At 35.4% G+C, this 11903-nt stretch overlaps 1 protein-coding gene across 1 annotated transcript; it reads right to left on the minus strand.

Annotated features, from left to right (window-relative positions):
* Positions 1–3492: 3492 nt before the first annotated feature.
* On the minus strand, positions 3493–11326 carry LOC126892795 (uncharacterized). The gene is made up of 2 exons (XM_050662528.1): positions 9902–11326; positions 3493–3498 (listed from the first exon to the last, which is right to left on the minus strand). Exons 1-2 carry the CDS (start codon positions 11324–11326, stop codon positions 3493–3495), a joined length of 1431 nt encoding a protein of 476 aa, XP_050518485.1.
* Positions 11327–11903: the final 577 nt, after the last annotated feature.

Here is an 11903-nt window from a genome sequence, read left to right on the forward strand (position 1 = left end):
TCTTGGTTTCGTATTGGTGGTATTTGTTGTTTCGGGTGTTTGATTTTTCTCGTGGCCTTCCAAAGGGTATATTCACTATCTGCGTTTGCTGATAAACCTGTAAGATATTCTTGTATTTTGTTATTTTTGATATTATGCAATTGTAGTTTAATTTCCTTGGTGATTTTATTTAATTTCGCCTTGTTCTCATGTGTTCTTTTTCTTCGCCACTCTTCCTTTATTTTTCTCTTTCTAGCAATCATTTCCTTTATTACAGTTGGGCAATTCTCTTTCAATTCTGTTTGGTAGCAGTCAGGGGTAGCATACCAAGCAGCTTCTTGTATAGATTTCTGAAGATTTTCTACTGCTGCGTAGATGTCACTTTCTGTTTTCAATGGGATGTTTATGTCAATTAGTTCATCTAGTTTAGTCTTGAAAATGCTCCAGTCTGTTTTGTTACTGTATAGTGATGGTTGTTTAGTACTGTTTGTTATTTGTGCATACCATGTCGCGATTACGCTAGAGTGGTCAGAGGGTAGATCGTAACAAGATTCTACTTTTGCCAATTTAACATTAATTCCTTTAACAATATAAAAGTCGAGTAGATCAGGTATTTTTGCATTGTCGGTAGGCCAGTAAGTTGGTTCCCTTGTGGTGAGGTAATTTGCATTGGTCGCATTTATAGCTTTAAGAAGTTCTCTGCCTTTTGTGGTAATAATTCTGGATCCCCAGGTAGTATGCTTAGAATTAAAATCTCCTCCTGCTATAAATCTATTTCCTAATGTTTTAAAGAAATTTTCAAACTGTTCCGTTTTGTTATTGTGCTTTGGCGGACAGTATATAGCTGATACTGTTAGTGGGCCTAGTTGATCTTCCACAACAATGCTGGTGGCCTGTAGATAGTCGCATTCATGTTTTTGTATTTCGTAGTGCTTTAGTTTATTACTAACTATTATTGCAGTGCCTCCATGTGCTTTTTCGTTGGGATGTTGCGTATGATAAGTTGTAAATCGTGGAATATTGATGTGGTTTTTGGATGTAAAATGAGTTTCTGTAATCAGCATTATGTCAATTTTTTGTGTGTTAATAAATAGTTTTAATTCTTCTACATGTTGACTTAAGCCATTGGCGTTCCATAATACTAGCTTTAGTAACTGAGTCATTTCTGGTTGAGAATCATGGTCAGGAGGTTGAGCATAGTGCTCATTTGTTCCGTCAGTTTTTTTAACATGTCTTTCAGTTCTGACATGTCTGTGTGGTTATTAGTTTGATTTGGTATATGTTGTGTAGTAGTTTGGTTGGAGGCTTGCTGGTTAACTGCTTGCGTTGCTTGTGCGTATGTTATTCCAGGTTGCACATAGTTGACTGTTGTAGTTCTATCTTGGTTTGTCCTCGCGTTGTGTCGTCTCAAGTTAGGGAATTTAAGTTTTTGTAATTGTTTGTGAACTTCACACCCTCTATAATTTGCGGGGTGATTTTCACCACAGTTAGCACATTTAACATTACTATCTCTGGTTTTCCTTGGACATTCTTTAGTGTAATGAGGTTCTGCGCATTTGGCACAGCACGGTTGTTTATTGCAGAAGTTTTTTGTGTGGTTGTATTTTTGACATCTACTACATTGCGGAATTATTCTCTTGACATGCGGTGCTTCGAATTCTACTATGGAATGCATTACTTGTTTAATGTTATAGATGTCCTTGTTATTATCTTTTGTTTCTAGATCAATGTAGAACATAGGCAGCGATTTTTTAGTTTGGTTGTGTGGTATATTCCATATATTTATAACATTATGGTTTTTGGTTTTAAGATCTTCTTTTATCTCTTCTAAATTTGTCGTGGGGTGCATGCCTTTAAGAACCACTCGGTAGTGTCTTTCACTTTTAGGTTTATAAGTGTGGAAGTCCGTGTTTTTTGTTTTTAGAGCATTTATTATGGCGGTGTATGCTTTGTCTGATTTTGGTTGAATTTTTATTTGTTCGCTGTTGATAGCTTTAGTGATAAAATCATTTTCTGCTACTTGTTGCAATAGATCGATAAGAGGCTTGCAGATCTGCACGCCTGATACAAATATTGGAGGTGGTTTTGGTTTTGCATCTGTATTTTTAACTGTGTCTTCCAAATTGTCACTTTCATCTATTGAACTTAGTGCTTCAAATTGATTTTGTGTTGTTATAGGTTTACTTAACCAGTACTCACCAAGTTTTGTTTGTCTTTTGTTACTTCTAGGTATTTCTGGACTGCTTCTTAATCTTTTTCCGGTAACCTCATTCCATTGCTGTTCTTCAATACTGGCTGTTTGTTCATTTGTTTGGTTTATTTGTAGTGAATCATTAGGTTGTTGTGAACAAGTGGGAATTTGTATAGGATTTTGGATCATTGGAGCCATGGTTTTACATTTTGTTCATAATTTGGTTGGGAATAAAAGCCTGTTGAAAAGTTGTTCATGTTACCTGCTCGGTTGATACGCCACTGGAATCATTGCTGACGATAACTCGCTGCTAACAGCTTTCAATGAGCCAATGTTCTTTTACTTATTAACGTTAAAAATTAAAATGTTATTAATAAAATATAAACACTCGTAAAATCCGCAATAACTAATTGCTTTGTTTAAAAACTTTAAATACATTCACGAATTTTTAGACACAATCAAATAATTGTCTTGTTTTGTTGTCGTTTCGAATAACTCATTTTAGATAAATGGGCTTTTGTCATTTTACGGAACATGTGGAAAGATGTTGCAGATTTAAGTTGTAAAGGGAGATGGTTGTATAGTTTTTTTTTTGCGGAATATAATATAGATTTCTTTACTAACTCAAAAGACAGGATCGCTAAATAGACATCAAAAGTTGAATTTCTGGTGGAGTAGTCATGATGAGGCCTTGCTGGAAAGACATGCAGGTGTTTACGAATTAAGGAAAAAAGTTTCTAAAATATACAAAGATGGAAGGGTTAAAATTTCGTGATCTTTAAAATAAAAGGGTTAAAATTTCGTGATCTTTAAAATAACTTCTGCAATGGGTTGTTCTTCTGAGGCCAAACAGATATCTTATTACTCTTTTTTGTAATTTGAAAATATCATCAAATTGGGCAGCTGTAATAGAACCCCAAAAAAGGAAGAGCATATCGAAAATAAGACTTGAACAAAGAAAAATAAAATATGTTATTTTAGAATATGCTAAATTGAGTTCATTCGAAAGAGATCTTATAGCATAGCAAGCTGAAGATAGTTTCTTCCTTAACAAATCGATATGGAGGGACCATTTAAGGTTGCTGTCTAAAAAATACCGACAAGTTTCACAGATTCTTTTGGTGTCATAATTCTTTTAGTGCAAGTTTTAAACAGGACACAACACAAAAACATAGAGCCGATCTTATAAACACGTACAATACCACAATAAATTTAAATTAATGCTGTTTCATTTAAGCCACCATTTCACATTATTAACAAAACGTTTGTGTAGAAAAGTTTTTCGCACAAAATATCTAAACAGGTTCAAACAAGAAAAAACGTTATCGCTAAAGCATACAATATAATAAATTCAAACAAATTAAACAGCTTTGATCTAACCACCAAAAAAAATGCAAAAAATCTGAGTTTCCGGCTAATTTTACACCGCATTGTATTTTTATAATTCAAAGTTAGCAAATATATCTAACTTAAAACATAACTTTCTGTAATCGCTTAACTTGTAATAACCATTAACCGGATATTGTGGGTATCGACGATCCAATTAGGCGGATTTTCGCAGACACCGCGCCGACCATCACTAGGTCCAACACACCGTGTGGTCGGAAAATTTCAAATTCCCTGCTACCATATTTCCGGCTGAGGAATCTCGGAATGCCCTAATGAACTGGACTCGACCATATAACACAATAATTGGACGTCCTTCTATCCTCTTGTGGCGATTGAAAAGTATTAATGAGAACGTGTTGACGAATGACTCGACCTTTTTCTGGATCCGTGGAGATTGGATATATCAAGGATCAGCGGTTTGGATTCTGACCGGCAGAGGATTTAAGGGTTTGATGCATTGTGACAGATTTAAGTTGTTTTAATGTAGTGCTTAATAAAACAGTTAACTCGGGAAGGATTATCTATACAAGCCTCCAGAAAAATTATAAAGGAATTATAATTCTTCATGAATTGAAATATTATATTGTGCGTCAATTGAAGTTGAATATTAATTGCGTTCGCGGATACCTGTCGGATAAATTGTCAGAAAATCGTATGTACACTTTAACTCAAAGCAATACAGCACTGAACCTCCAAAAAAAAAAAAGACAAGACGGATCTTAATAATTCTTTTTGCATTCGATTCGTGAATGCGCCAGGAAACTTTGTGGCCAGGAGCCATGATATAATATTGAAAAACTACATACAAAAAATGCATTCTTAAAGTGAATCTCAAACAGACAATAAAAAAGATTCAGAACTCGTCAATTAACGGCCTAAATGAGTTAAATTTTGTTACTCGGGGGGTTTTGGGGTCGCTGAAAACGAATATGACATCAAAAGTGATATCCGGAGGACCTGGTACCTACTGTTTACCTCGTCTTGTGAAGTTTTTGGCAAATTCATTAAAAATTAGTCAAAAGTCATTACTCGGGGGGTTTTTTGGGCCGTTAACGACGAATATGACATCGGAAGTGATTTTCGAAGTACCTGGTGCCCAGAGTTCCTACTGTTTACCTCTCTTGTGGAGTTTTCGGCAAAAAATGTATTCAAAAATTAGTCAAAAATAATTACTCGGTGGTTTTTGGGTCGCTAACGACGAATATGACATCGGAAACGATCTCCGGAATACCTGGTGCCCAGGATACCTACTTCTTATGGAGTTTTCGACAATGTCATTAAAAAATTAGCCAAAAATCATTACTTGGGGGTTTTGGGTCGCTGACGACGAATATGACATCGGAAGTGCTGTAAGGAGTACTTCGTACCCAGGGTACCAACTGTTTACCTCGTTTTCTGGAGTTTTTGGCAAATTCATTAAAAAATTATTCAAAACTCATTACTTAGGGGTTTTTGGGGTCTCTGACGACGAATATGACATCGGAAGTGATCTCCGGTGTACCTGGTGCCCAGAATACCTACTTTTTATCTCGTGGCTAATGATCTTTTACTAATTTTTTAATTAATTTGCCGAAAACTCCAGAAATCGAGGTAAACAGTAGGTACCCTAAGTACCAGGTAATCCGTAGATCACTTCCGATGTCATATTCGTCGTCACCGACCCAAAAACCCCCGTAGTAATGATTTTTAGATTTAGAAAAAAAAGACGAGGTAAACAGTAGGCACCAGGTACTCCGGAAATCACTTCAGATGTCATATTCGTCGTTAGCGGCCCCAAAAACCCCCGAATAATGATTTTTGACTAATATTTTAATAAGTTTTTTGGCGAAAACTCTACAAGAGAGGTAAAAAGTAGGTACCCTGGGCACCAGATACTCCGAAAATCACTTCCGATGTCATACTCGTCGTTGGTGGCTTCAAAAATACCGGAGTAATGATCTTTGACTAGTTTTTAATGAATTTTCCGAAAACTTCGCAAGACGAGGGAAATAACAGGTACCCTGTGCATCATGTACTTCGGAGTAGTGATGTTGATTATATGTACTTTGAAGTATTCGTTACAAATCGTTACTTTTGTATAAAGTAATCATTTACAGTATTCGTTACTTTGATTACTATGATTACTTTTGTATTTGAGTACCGGTAATCATAATATGAGGTAATCATGATATTATCGAAAATCGTATTTCTCAGTAGGTAGGTAGGTATTTCGTATAGGTATTCCGATATAACAAATAATTATTAACAGTACTCGTTACTTTGATTACTATGATTATTTTGTTACTTTTGAATTTGAGTACCGGTAATCATATCGTCCTATTTCTCAATAGGTAGGTATTTTGTATGCCCCCCCCCCCTAAATGCCCTGGTCTAATTCTAATAAAATCAATGCAATACATACAAAATAAAGTTGTTGATCATACTGTAGAAACATTATCATTTCCACATTTTTCCGGTCAGTCTAGAAAGTAATCAATTGTACTGGTTGTAGATACAATAGTCGTTACTCGCTCTGATACGATTGGTACGAAGTAATCAGAGTAATCAAAGTAATCAAAATAGATACAATAGTCGTTACTCGCTCTGATACGATTGATACGAAGTAACGAAGTAATTAGAGTAATCAAAGTAACGATTTGTCTATCTGTTTATTAATCGTTACTTTAGGCATTCGAAAGTAACAAGTACTTTGTAACGAATAGTTACATTTTCAACATCACTACTCCGGAGATCACTTTTGACGTCATATTCGTTTTCAGCGACCCCAAAAACCCCCGAGTAACAAAATTGAACTCATTTGCGCCGATAATTGACGAGCTCTGAATTTTTCTTATTGTCTGTTTGAGATTCACTTTATTAATGCATTTTTTGTATGCAGTTTTTCAATATTATATCATGGCTCCGGGTCACAAAGTTTCCTGGCGCATTCACGAATCGAATGCAAAAAATAATTATTAAGTTCCGTCTTATCCTTTTTTTTTTTCGGAGGTAAGGCCGATTTTAGTGCTTTATTACTTCGTCTATTTAAAATAATATAAATAATATCGTTGATAGATAAAAAGGGTAACAAGTGTATTATAAGGATAATAACGCTTGAGGACAATGGTGTATAGACCGAGTGCCTTTGGCCCGAGGAATATACATTGACCGAAAGCGTTATTATTATAATACCCGTGGTGCCTTCATCGTTTAATGTCCGACTAAATTATCCTTTAGATGCAAAAAATTTGAATGAATTTTGAATTAATTAATTTTCAAAACCAGAAATAGTCGTAACGTAATTGTGGTAACCATAGTTTTACTTAGAGTTTTATTTGTCAACTTGACAGTATTTAACTCGTTATTTAAATTTAATAGGCCCTAGAGCGTTATTTTTCAATAATACGCCCTTGGGCGTTATATCGTTTTTAAGAGGCTACAGTAGCAATCAACAGGTAGCAACAAACGCGTTCCAAGATTGAGGCTGTAATTTAGAATATTTTGTCGGGATATTTGGCACACATATTCGTAATATAATAAAGAATGGCGGTACACAGCCCAAATTGAGAAATATTTTAATATGTGGAAATTACTCTGTAATTAAATACAATATTAAAAAAAAACGAGCCTGAACCGCCATTAAGAAGAACAAAAAAATAAACTTTCTTCAAATAAACTTTTTTATCCCATGCCTAGATTTTGTGTAATCTTGGAACTACTAAAATTTTTTATTTCTAACAAGAAATCGAACATATTATAACTAATAACTAATTAGGCAACATAGAGAAATTATCACTGTCATTTTGACAAACCTGCGTCAGATTTTCGTGAGATTTTCTCTAATCTGTTCTGTCATCTTTATCGATATCTGTTCAGTGCAGTAGTGTGTTAATTTAAGAATTCGTTATTGTTGTTTCATAGGAAAGTAGTTTTTATTGATAGTTAATTTATTATATTTTTGTTGTTGTTGTATAAGTTGTTGGCCTCTTTGAAAGAATAGAATGTTGTTAATTGTGAGTTTTAGTTATATGTAAGTAGGTAAGTGTATTTTACGTAAAAATATTTCAAATTCTAATGCGAGTATATAAAGTTTTAGGAAGATTTTTTATTCTAAAAATATTATCAATAGTTTAACAAAATGGGAAAAGTTAATCAAACGAAAAATAAAGTGATTCCTTCCAAGAAAAGTCTATTAAAAACCCTGCCAAAATTATGAGAACATCGAAATTGGAACCACCACAAATTTTAATAATGTAAGTACCTATGAGAAGTAATCTACTGTCGTCATAAATAAAAAAAAGTGTGAAAAGTTGTTTCCCATTAAAATAAAATTCGTAACAAATCTATGTTTAGGTACAGAAATCCTGACTACAGTACAAATGCCAATTTTTTTTAGGTAGATATTCATAGTCCTGTCGCCAGGGGGGTACAACGGCCTCCTTTATTTAGATATATTTATAGAGTGCCTTTGGCGCTCTATGAACTAAATAAAATAAGACGGCTCTCGTTTCGCTTCACAACGAAATTATTATTTATTATTATTATTTCGTGCAAATACCTATGTTAACATAAAATTTTCACCCACTTTGGTTTATTTTTATAAATGTTTATTTAATAATAACAAAATTGTTTTCTATTACTTCCATTTAGCGCGCCTATGAGTTAAATTGTCAAAATATTGTTACAACTTCTTTAAAATACTTTATTTTACTTCAATTACAATACAAACTCAATGACAACTATCAACTTTAAATACTCAATTACAACTGAACTATAGAATGTCAAACACATAATGTTTATATAGTTTTCTGACGTTCTAGATGTCACCAGACATTTCTGGGTTATTCCATGACATCCAGAATATTCTCGTACGTGACTACTTCTTCTTTCACGTCGAGGGACTCTTTCTATGTAGGAACAATCTACGGAACTGTCATAACACTGCCCCCTCCTTTATAGTTATTCGCCTCGAATAACTGGTCTATCAGGGTCTGGTTGAAGCCAACAGGGTGGATCAGTTCCATGATATGGGGCTAATCTCTCAATGTGAACTACCTTGGGTTTACTTCTCGCTGAAAACTGGATGCGGTAGACCAGATCATTTATTTTCTTTAAGACGGTGTACGGGCCTTCCCAGTTTCGTTGAAGTTTCGGACAAAGTCCTTTCTTGCGTGTGGGATTGTATAGCCATACTGGATCACCTCTTTCGAAAGTTGTCCCTGTAGCTTGCACATCGAACCTGGACTTGGCTTTATCACTTTGAAGCTTCAAACTTTTACGAGCAAATTCGTGGACTTTTTCCAGTTTTTCTCTTAAGCTTTCTAGGTACGTCAGGGATGAAGGTTCTTCTTCACAGGTAGGCAATTTTCCGAAAATAAGATCTTGAGGAAGCTTCATTTCTCTTCCGGTGATCATCATTGATGGAGAATAACCGGTTGCTTCATGTTCAGAACTTCTGTAGGCTAACAGGAATAGAGGTATTAGGGTATCGCAATCTTTTTGATTATCAGCAACAAACATTGAGAGGTATTGACAAATAGTTCTATTATGTCTTTCGATCATTCCGTCTGATTGTGGGTGGAGAGGCGTAGTTCGAGTTTTCTTAATACCCAAGATTTTCATTAATTCTTGCCATAATTCGGATTCAAAATTTCGTCCCTGATCAGAATGCAACTCTAAAGGAACTCCATGTCTTGATACGACGTGTGTTATGAATGCTTCTGCTACAGTCGTCGCTTCTTGATTAGGAAGAGGTGCAATTTCAGGCCATTTTGAAAAATAATCCATTGCAACCATTAAGTACTTGTTACCTCTCTCTGTCGTTGGAAGTGGACCGAGAATATCAACTGCAAGTCGTTCAAAAGGCTCTCCGGAAAGATATTGTGCCATTTTACCACGACTTCTTGTTCTAGGGCCTTTTCTACCGTTACATAAGTCGCATTTCTTACACCATTCTTCTACATCTCGGCGACAATTGATCCAATAAAATCTGTCTCGAACCCTGGCCAGTGTTCTTTTTACCCCAAAATGTCCTCCAGACAGGCTGCTATGAAGTTCTTCCAACACACTTTTAATGTGTGATTTTGGCAGTACCACCTGTTGAACTATACGTACTCCATCGGAACTTTCCCACTTCCGATATAACAAACCATTCGAAAGATGCAAGGATTCCCATTGAGCCCAGTACGCCTTTATAGTTCGACTGTATTTAGATATTTCCTGCCAAAGAGGTCTTACTCCATTTTTAAGCCAATCTCGTATAACTCTTAAGTCGTTATCTTTCTTTTGACTCTTCTTAATGTTTTCCAGAGAAATCTGGTCATTATCTTCTTGCTGTTCAACTGTGGTCATCCGCAGACTAACTTCTTCGGTTACATTCTCTTTTTGTGCTAGCTGACGTTGGTTTTGAACTTGTAATTCATTTAATGCATTTTGGTATTCTTGCAATTGTTTATTTAACACATTCTTCTCTTTCATCAGTTTTTGACATTTGTTTTCCAGATTGGACTGTGTAGTTTTTGCATTATTTTGAATTACCTTACACTCTTCTTGCAATATTGTCACCTGTTCTCTTAATCTTTCTATTTTATTTTTACTAATCGCTAGTTGTTCCTTCAAATGGCTAACTTCAAATTCCAGTGTATTTTCTTCCTTTCTATGGTCAGTTGTGGGAAATCTGTTTCTTAGTGACCATCTACCATCATTTCTAGTGAGACTTTGCGACAGGCTTCTGGATGTCGAACTAGGCGACCTTCTGATCTCATTCTTGTATTCTTCTTTTCGTGCTTGGGATCGGCTTCTGCAATTGGATTTTAGATGTCCCATTCTTCCGCAGTTAAAACATCTTCTGTTTTCATTTCGAGGTTTTTGTTGGATATTTTGTAGTAAGCTTAATATCTGGGATAAAACTAGTTGTTCATTATCTGTGGTAGTGACTTGCTTATTTTCTGTAAATCTTATTTCTTTTAATTGTGGAAGAGATCTAGAAATATTTTTCGCCGCTTCGTACTCCTGAGCTGAGATTAGTGCTTTATCTAGCGTTTTGTGGTGTTGTAATCGCAGAGCCTGTTGCATTTCGATATCATGCAGTCCATCTATGAAAGCCTGTATACCGATTTGTTCCAGAAAATCTCTTGGTGCCTGAGGATATGCCAAATGTAATAATCTTTTAATATCGGCTTCAAATTCTTGCAGGCTCTCATTATGTTTTTGATATCGAACTTTCAGCTGACTTTGAAAAACCTGCTTCAGATGTTGCTGGCCATACCTTGTCTCTAAAGCTTGAACAAGTGAGTCATAACTAGGTGAATCCTGAGGAAGAAATTGAAGGACGGTTGCTGCCTGACCTCGAAGCGACACCACCAAGGAAGCTGCCATTTCTCTTTCAGTCCAGCCATTTGCTTTAGCTGCAGCTTCAAATTGGAAACGATACGTTTCCCATGCTGTTTGGCCGTCGAAGGTGGGTGGTTTCAAAATTTTGCTCGTTCTGACGGTACCTGGATACACTATCGAAGATGAAGGGGCTGTTTGTTCAGAGTCGATATTAGTTACTGAAATATGTGATAATGAAGCTTGGGTATTAATTTTGGTTTGTAACTCAACTATTTGTCTTTCTAAATTAGATTTCAAATCGTTTTGTTGTTGCTCTAAATTAACTAAAGAATTTTGTTGCTGCTGTATTTTATTGACTAAAGACTTTTGTTTTTCATCTAATGTGTCTATTCTATTATTAAGTTGGCTTACCTCTAATTGAAAATTTTCATGAATTTGGGTTAAACTATTTATCATTTCTACCTCTGCTTTTCTACGCCTCTCCTCCTCTTCTTGTCTAAGCTTCTCCTTCGCCTCCCTACGCTTCTCCTTGTCCTCTTTCTCTTCTTGTCTACGCTTCTCTTCCTCTATATTTTCTTCTTGCCTACGTTTCTCTTCATCTGCTTTCATTTGTAAAAACCATTCTGGGGGTCCGGACTTATCCATTTCTTTCTTAAATTCTATTGATCTCGTATTAACCATTCAAAATGTAGTTATGTCTTCAATCCCACCGCTGTCACCAATGTTACAACTTCTTTAAAATACTTTATTTTACTTCAATTACAATACAAACTCAATGACAACTATCAACTTTAAATACTCAATTACAACTGAACTATAGAATGTCAAACACATAATGTTTATATAGTTTTCTGACGTTCTAGATGTCACCAGACATTTCTGGGTTATTCCATGACATCCAGAATATTCTCGTACGTGACTACTTCTTCTTTCACGTCGAGGGACTCTTTCTATGTAGGAACAATCTACGGAACTGTCATAACAATATTAATCTTACATAATGTCAAAGATTACCACTGTTGCCAAAGTTTCG

The sequence above is a fragment of the Diabrotica virgifera genome, chromosome 1, assembly GCF_917563875.1.
Source record: "Diabrotica virgifera virgifera chromosome 1, PGI_DIABVI_V3a".
Classification (NCBI taxonomy): domain Eukaryota; kingdom Metazoa; phylum Arthropoda; class Insecta; order Coleoptera; family Chrysomelidae; genus Diabrotica; species Diabrotica virgifera.

Coding starts and splice junctions, on each gene's coding strand:
- LOC126892795 (XM_050662528.1), bottom strand. CDS start 11,326: ATGATAAATAGTTTAACCCAAATTCATGAAAATTTTCAATTAGAGGTA.